The sequence below is a fragment of the Cupressus sempervirens genome, chromosome 5 (genome assembly GCF_028749045.1).
Source record: "Cupressus sempervirens isolate cs-2001-9-10 chromosome 5, ASM2874904v1, whole genome shotgun sequence".
Classification (NCBI taxonomy): Eukaryota; Viridiplantae; Streptophyta; class Pinopsida; order Cupressales; family Cupressaceae; genus Cupressus; species Cupressus sempervirens.
The window spans coordinates 380,118,472-380,126,896 of NC_143122.1; the positions used below are offsets into that span (position 1 = coordinate 380,118,472).

Genomic DNA, 8,425 nt, shown 5'->3' on the forward strand with positions numbered 1-8,425 from the left:
CCAATCCCCTCCTTAACCGAGAGAAACCCCTACTAAACAACCTGAATTGGGTTCAAAATTTCTGGGTATTCACATCGTTTGCAAAAAATCCTGAACCGGATTCAAAGAAAATGAATGATAATACTCTCTTGTATTCAACTACACATTCATTACATGCATAGTCTTTTGCCATAATAAAGGCAGCCTTCTCCAATCCCCTCCTTAACCGAGAGAGAAGCCCCTAACCTGATAGATATATTAGATCAAACAGCAATTGTCATTTCAGAATTGCAAGCGCTCTCAACACAGAATATGGAATCTGGATTCTAACTTTTTCTAAGAAAACAAAAGTGATCTGCCAAAATGAGAATGGTATTCAGAATAAGATGTAAGATTGAACATTGCAATATACATGGTACTCAAATCATTCTTAATTATACAAGCCCCCTTCCTGGAGAAGCAAAATAAAGTACAAATGATCACACTAACACAGGATTTACATATTGGGTATCCATAGTTGCACCAATCCGTGTGCGAAAAAACCTGAATCAGGTACAAAATTGGTGGGGATTCACATCGTCTGTATCATCCCAAAAAACTTCTCAGAACTTTTGGTCATACAGTTGTCTCTCATAAGTCTCGATTTGAATTCCCTGCACTTCTTTGGTCAGAGACAAAAAAATTCATATGATTAAATAATTATTGGGTCAAAGAAGAGCATTCCAATATACTATTTACCATATGTTAATTCGCACCCACAAAAATGGTAGAAACCGATATACAAAGCCATCAATGCCCAATGGTATTATTAATGTATGTCGACAATGTCCACACTGGACTACCAATGGAACCTTCTCTTCTGTGACCATTCTCATCTATGCTGTAATCGGGTGAAAAGGCACTGCCAACAAGTTTTGATGATCTTGCTTCCTTGTTTAACTCCATTGTCTCTGCAATCCTTAAAGCTTTTACAGCTTTAAATATTGCCAAGTCTGCCTTCTGCAGCAGCCTTTGGGATCTTGCACGTTTTGTCACAGCAATTTCTCCTGCAATGCTCGCATATCTTTTAACATCTTGAACTCTAGCTTCCTCATCTGAAACAAGGACTGCACAGGATTCATAGGAGAAGTAAGCCTTACATATGTGCTGAAATTGACTCATCAAATGAATAATCATTATCAATATCGATGAATTCAAATTAAATCTTAGAACCCAATATGACAGTGTATGTAGAAATGCACATACATGTTCTCACTCACTCTTATATGTAAGCTTATTTTTTAAGAGATTTCTATTGAACTGCATCTTGGAATAAACCTCACTTAACTAGTACTAGGGGATATTTATTTACATCACACCTAATGCGCGAGAAGATACTCCATTAACTTCTTGCTGCTGTAGTGGTTCTACAAAAACATCAGAAAACATAAACGCAAGAAATTAGCACTCAATCAAACTGCAGAAATAACTTTAAAATGTGAAAAGTAAACCTCAGTAAACTGATAATGCAAACAATGATTTAATTTTACCTAATACATCAGATGAAGACCCATTGCCAGTATATAGTCTATTAACTTCTTGTTGCTGTTGTGGTTCTGCGTAACAGCAAGGACAAAATGAAGAAGAAAACAGATCACTCTTTAACTGCAAACAATAACTTCATATTTGAGAAGAATGCCTCTTAGGATTTTCCATCCTTTGTGTATTTCCTCTAAATTAAATGTTTTTTCAATAAAGGTAGAACAATGCAAATCAACTAAGCATGTAATTTTAAGTTGCAGGACATGAACATGATTTACATCATACCTAATGCATAAGATGGACACGCATTAATAAAAGAAAGTCCATCATCTTGTTGCTTCTGTAATTCTACCCAATTGCAACAGAAAAAAAGTTAAGTAAATGAAAATCTATTTAACTGAACTTTTGAGAATTTAATCACTGACATAACCAATCTTTATTACAATATTTACACCATACCTGATGCATGAGATGTATAACCACCACCAAAAGATATTCCATTAACTACTTGTTGCTGTCGTTTTTCTACCCAACACCGAAAAAGATGATAATTAGCAACAGAGCTCCTAAATTTTCCTTCTCTTCCCCACTAAATAAACTCTTTTATTCCACATGCTAAACTCAAATAAGTAAATTGAAACCAACTTACTGTGCTGCATTCCAATCTGATTCCTCACACCATGTTTTCCTGGGGTTCTTACATTCTGTTGCCCTGTGTAAGACTTTCCTCTAAATATTTTTCCACGACGCTTTGTTTGGGGCAGACTTTCCTTACCTTTTATCTGCATGAAGATAAACACAAACATTATAATGGAACTTAATAAATTGATATGAAGTTATGAACACAACTCAACATACAAAATACACAGGCAAAAAAGGCTTGCATTGCGTGCTTTTATTTTAGAAAGGGCATAGAAATCATATTAAAATTCCAATTAAAAGACAACAATCACCTCAAATTGTGGAACCAATGCCTTGACACCAACACTTCCACGGGATCCGTACCAGTACAAATCTTTCTTCTTATCCCTCTTTTCAAACCAGTACAAATATATAGATGCCAACACCTCTTCAGGAACCAAACCAGAACAGGTTTGAATAGCATCCTCTATGGTCAAAGCCTGAAGCTGGATGAAAGCAGCTTTCTCCAAAGAGCTTATAACTATCTCAAAAGTATCTTCAGAGACTTTATCAAACCCACTGCCATCGTTCTGAGCAGCTTTGCTATTGAGTTGAGAAAGCCACCGTTCATCATCAGAATCCATGTCATAAATATTGCTTCTAGAGAAAGTCCTGCTAAGTTCATCCTCTGTTGCTTTAATGTAGTTTAGGGGACGCACAAAGGGTACATCAACAGTACTAGCACTCTCATTACTCAGCAGGCTCACAGCTGGTGTTGGGTGGTCCTTCACTGAAGCGGCCCGAAAGTTACGATTGTAACACTCCTCATATAAGTCCTTGAACAGAGACCATTGAGTTCTGTCAGGGAACTCCAAACTCCAATTTTGTCCACCTGTCCAAATCATTGTGTAGTAATTGGGCTTGCTAGGTACACGTTGCTTTTTCTCCTGCGAGCTGCGAACTTTTTGTTCTTGGGCCTTATAGGTAACTTGTGTGGATCCATGAAGCTTGACATCAAGAACCCATTCATTTGACCGATGAACCAATCTGACTTCAGCACCAGACTCTCTCCAACAACTGTCCCTTCCAAAAATCAATAGATTTGCACTACATACAACAGAATCTATTTCTGCTCGTAGCATTGAGAAATTCACTCCCATTTCATTCAATTTCTCCTGAGTGCTTTGCCTACGTGGCCGTCCACGTCTTCTAGATCTAGCAGGTCTTGGAACAGCGTCGGCAGCATTTTCAGAGGTTGAACGGGAACCACCACTTTGACTTGATTCCATGTGATTACTGGTGCCAGCAACACGAGGAAACATTACTCTTGAAGTTCCTCCCACAAAGGGAGGAGGCCTTGAAACCCCAGCAAAATGCCATGAATTGTGATTAGTTCTACGGATCTTGATAATAGGAAGTAGAGTATATCTCTTTAAATACTTTTCTGAAACACCCCCTATAACATTGGAATCAAACCCTAAGGCTGGTGTAGCTAATTGCACTCTCTGACTCTCGGCAATGCCAAAAATATTCTCCTCCAGTTTTACATGTTTCAATGGTACGTGAGTTGATCTCTGACTTTCTCTAGAACATAGTGCCCGTCCCTCTATATTGGGTAAAATCCCAGGAAGTAAATGTTTGTTAGATTTAAATATGTCCGTCTCTGCAAATCTTGAATTTAGATAATTATTCACAGTGGATGAAACTAATCCATGGTTTTGGGGGCAACCTAAACAAGTTCCCTTCCCAAATGACAGCCTCGTATGCAAGCAGGCAAAAAAGCTTGGAGCCGATGAAAAGCTCATTTGGAAAGGTGGGATTATTTGAATAGTACCAAAATCATTTTTAATGTGAGGTTGAGGGATCCTGCAACGGTACTCATGATGAGAAGGGAAATAATGGGTTTTGGTGCTCTCTTGAAATCCCTGCAGACAATTGACGAACTAATTATGATTAATAGAACAGAATGCAAGATGACCAAGGAAAAGAAACAGCAATTCATAAAAGAGATATTTTCTCTCGTACAAAGACAACAGCTAAGTTTCTTAATTTAAAGAAAAAACTTCATAATGTTTGCTTACATTCAAAAAAATTGCATCACGTTCAGACACCAACTGTTCAGGAAGTAAAGGAGTGCCAAGACAATTAGCTGAACGGCCACTGCTGGACTCACCCTTGACTAGCTTCCCGATGGTCAGAGGTGGCCCTTTTGATAAGGAGTGGCATTCAGCCTGCTTTATCCTTTGTGTCCGATGGATGTTCTCAAGTTCGCAAGTGAATGAGAAGACCCCTTGTACAGATGAAATCTGCAGGGTAATTGATTGATATGCCACATGAAAGTTTGCTGAGCTTGGAGCTCCAATGCTGATGAAAGGAACCAAAGACAAAATAAAATTTCTCAACACCTCCCAGAAAGACCCTGAAATATAAAATTTCTTTATATTGGACAAGGTATCAACGATCAAAACCTGCATCTGAATGTCTGACAAGCTGATGATTAGTTTTAAGAACTCCAAAGGTGACACATTCCTTGAATTCATAGGATTTGAAGTGCCAGATAGGAATTTTTGCAACATAGAATGAGAAGAACTTGGCTGCTGAACACAAGCACAGGAAAACTGCAACAAGGATTTAAGTAAAAGCACAAAATCCTCCAAGCTTTTTGATTTAACCAGTTTAAACTGTGTCATGTCACTTCCTCTGTTGCATAACTGCAGAACAGGAGCAACACATGCGCAATATGATGGCTGTATTAAGTTCAAGGGAGACACGTGTATCCTCAGGGCCTCATTTACGGTCAAATTATTCCAAGAAATCATAGATATCTGCTCCAAGCTCGGGATGCTATTACAACAAACCTTCACCAGACCATTGCTACTTCTTTTGCGCCTTCTGAAATAAGCATTTACAGGTTGTTTCTGCTTAATTGAATCAATGCCCAGTGAAGAACAAGGCTTATCATTGGAGAGTTTTTGCACGGCTAAATCATTGCCAATATCAGTACAAGCACCAACCCTATCAAGAAGTTGCTTCTCCGCTATAGAACCATTTTTCAGGAGTGAAAAGGCACCCGTTTCCTCTTCAACAGTTTTGCCATCCTCTGCGAATTCGGTTTCTGTCCTGTGACCGAAAATTTTATTGTTTCCACCCTTTCCAGACTGATCTTGAATTAAATTGTAGTCTTTTTTGGAACTACGTTGTCTATTCCGAGAGTAAGTAATGGCAGGAGTCTTTCTTTGATGAAGCGCTGAAGAAAACCCCACTTGATCTTCAGTAGCGGCAGCAAATCCCTCTTCAAAACCACTGTTGGTAACTGAATCACCAGAAGCACTTGAAAAGTTTTTCTTTCCAGCATTATTCTGTGTTTCAAATTTCCGACCAGAATCCAACAATGTGCTTCCCAAATCAACACAACCCCTTTGCAAATCATCAATATCCGTATTCTTTTGCTGCTTTAAATCACTCTCAATTCGTAACTCATCTATAGCCCTCTGTTTTAAATTTTTACTCTGCCGCTTATGTTTCCTTGCATCAAAATCGCCATCACGACCCTTCTGTGAATCATTAATGCCTGCAACGGATACCACTGCATCATTGTTAGTACCAGAATCGCCAAGAGCACATGGGACCCTAGTTTTTTTCGTAGTGTCCCCTGTCTTGTGTTCCAAAACGGAAGCCCGCACTGCAGTGGCATTATCAAAACTACCACTAATATCATAACTGTTCTGCAAATCAAATGTAACATGTTTTGAATCCATCTTCCGTCGCTTCTTCCTCCCATCATTTTCCTGCAAATGATCCCCTTCAGCATTCTCCAAAATCTCAGTACCAGCATGTTCCCTCTGCCCGCCGCCTCTAAAATCTGTACTTTCAAGTACGTTGCCCTGAGTACCCCTAGTGTGTGCCCCCGAAATTTCTCTTGAAACCACATTATTGCTGCTCTCTAATGGCACCCACTCTTCATAACCATCCTCGTATTCAAGAAGCTCCAACTTATTCGTAGAATCATAACTCTTAACCGTGCCTTGCCTCTTACTGCTTGAATCGATTCCAACTCCCGCACCATCATCAGGCTTCGTCAAATTTCCAACACCCCCATTCTTGACCTGTTTAAAATCCTTCTTCCGTCCCTTCTTTCTTGCATCACGACGCTTCTGCAATTCTCCATCAACAGTCTGTACCATTCCAGCAGACCCACCTACAGCTCTCCCCTTCAGCATATCAATACTTCCATTAAGACCGTTTTTCTTTACACAATTATCACCATCATCAGTGCCATCTTTCTTTACAACATCAGTACCTGTCCTCTGTACAAAACTAGTACCGCCTCCAACATTGACATCACTTTCCTTCTGTACAAAACCAGTATCCCCATTAACATATTTTCTATGTACAACACCCCTGTTTTCTGAATTCCCATGTGCATTTCTCTTCCTACTTCTGCTGGACAACCTTGTATACTCCACGAGAGCCAACTGAATCCTATATCTATCCCTCTCTAATGACACCCACTCTTCCTCCCCATCGTCGTAAACAACATGATGCAATTTATTATACGCATCATAGCGCTTAATGTTCCCAATATACCATGCATCCTCCAATGGCCAATATACTTCAATTCTTCTGTTAATTACATTAACAAAATCAGTTTCCGCAATACGAACCTCAGTTAAGCAGTCGTCACCTGATGCCAGCCTCTGGTTGCATGCGTCAGCACCTTTCAGCTCCACAGATACTCCCTCAGTATCATCTAATCTCAGCGCCTGGTCACGTGATTCACCACCTGCCTTTTGCCGCTTGTTCAACGGCTTCTGAAGCGTATGATCCGCAGCTTTCCTCTTTCTAGAGACATCATCTTCTATAAAATTAGTCCTTGGCGATCGTAGCTCATATCTGGACAAATTCTTTAAAGTAGGTTTCGAACCCGGGGTGTCCTGCAAATCTTGTACCCGTTTCTTCTGCTGTAGAGGGGCTCGCTCACCCTGGGGCTCCACGGGCTCCGAACTCATGGCGTTCCACTGACAACCTCTTCCGAACAAAAACACGGAGCCATGAATGGATCAGGACTTCATGAGACTGGAATCCAAAACCACCTAAATCTTTATTAAAGCTTAAATGCATCAAAATTCTAGAACCCCGCAGAACATGCTTACAGAACCCAACAAATTCGCATCTGCTGACAAAACAATTTATGTAAACCACTTTATAGCAATTTCTTCTGTGATGCAGATCTGAACAAGCTTGAGGAATATTTTTTACTGGGTTTCGATTTCCTTTTTTTGGGTTTTTTAAAATCTTATATATTGTCTGCTAGGTTCGAGACCCAGACCAGAATGAAGCAGACACCACAAAAGCTTCTTCTGGAGAATTTCACTTGCGGCTAGGGTTTGTATAAGCCTTCCCTCTTCTCTTCTTCATTGGCGCCGACTCAATCTTGCCGTCCGATTGCCATCATCTGACGAGCCACATTAACATCGCTGACCGAGCTTTTCCCGTCTAGAAAAAAGCGCGCGTAAAGCCTAGTTAATATCACCGCGTAGATTGACGGCTCTAATGAAATTATATCGGAAATGAAAGGCCAGATCTCACCCTTCCGGTGACACGTCATTTCAGCTCCACTCATCAAGTATCCGTTGCCTCGAAAATGATGGACACGTATCGTCAACTCATTGGTTGATATGTTTTAAAATATAATAATTACTCCATTTAACGTCATTGGGGATCAAAACAAAACTATGTTTTTTTGGCGGGGCATTAACTTTTCTCTTCTATTTGACCTGAAAGCTCTCCGAGTTTAAAGCCTTAAAACACTCTTTTTCCAATAATTTTTTCTTAATTAAATATAGTCATGTGGTTGAGCTTTTCTTCATCAAATAGGGAGAGAATGTTAACAATTTCTTATACTTTTTTCAACTAATTGTCATAAGTTGGATCAAACGTTATAATCCTATTGTAAACTTCTAGTCTTTAATGGTAATGGTTAACAATTTAATTTCTTATGCCTTTTTAAAACTAATTCTCATAAGTTGGGTCAAACGTTATAATTTTCTTGTAGACTTCTAGTCTTTAATGGTAAGTCCATAATCATTGTAACAATTGTATAGGCTAATAGTCCCCCCTATCAATTGGACTTTTGATTGTAAGGATTTCCCTAAACACACAAGCCAATATTAAACACAATCTTTTTTGGTGGCAGTAATTAATCGTCTTTGTTATAATGCTTCGTGAAGGAACCCCAAGGAAACAAACGAACAAAACATGGAATGATATTTTTTTAACAATTCCATATACACATCCATAATAA

General features: G+C 39.3%; 1 protein-coding gene across 5 annotated transcripts; it reads right to left on the reverse strand.

Moving 5' to 3' along the window:
* Positions 1-335: 335 nt before the first annotated feature.
* LOC149556358 (uncharacterized) lies at positions 336-7,539 on the reverse strand. 5 transcript variants are annotated; one of them, XR_016364686.1, is made up of 8 exons: positions 4,203-7,539; positions 2,454-4,046; positions 2,150-2,282; positions 1,960-2,025; positions 1,786-1,848; positions 1,509-1,623; positions 1,338-1,385; positions 336-1,085 (listed from the first exon to the last, which is right to left on the reverse strand). XR_016364686.1 is itself a non-coding variant. In XM_089830639.1 (8 exons), exons 1-8 carry the CDS (start codon positions 7,128-7,130, stop codon positions 769-771), a joined length of 5,214 nt encoding a protein of 1,737 aa, XP_089686765.1. In that variant the 5' UTR covers positions 7,131-7,539; the 3' UTR covers positions 336-768. The 5 variants fall into 5 exon arrangements, 3 of the variants coding, with proteins under 3 accessions (XP_089686765.1, XP_089686767.1, XP_089686768.1); XR_016364687.1 differs by having other exon boundaries at positions 1,331-1,385; XM_089830639.1 differs by having other exon boundaries at positions 1,509-1,574.
* Between the last annotated feature and the right edge of the window lie 886 nt (positions 7,540-8,425).

Bases quoted from the DNA above. Each gene is read 5' to 3' on its own strand.
- LOC149556358 (XM_089830639.1), bottom strand. From the start codon at position 7,130: ATGAGTTCGGAGCCCGTGGAGCCCCAGGGTGAGCGAGCCCCTCTACAG. The intron at 2,283-2,453 runs GTGATTGTTGTC...ATCTTCATGCAG, and splicing joins CATTGGTTCCACAATTTGAG to ATAAAAGGTAAGGAAAGTCT. The intron at 1,386-1,508 runs GTAAAATTAAAT...ATGTTTTTGTAG, and splicing joins GTCTTCATCTGATGTATTAG to AACCACTACAGCAGCAAGAA.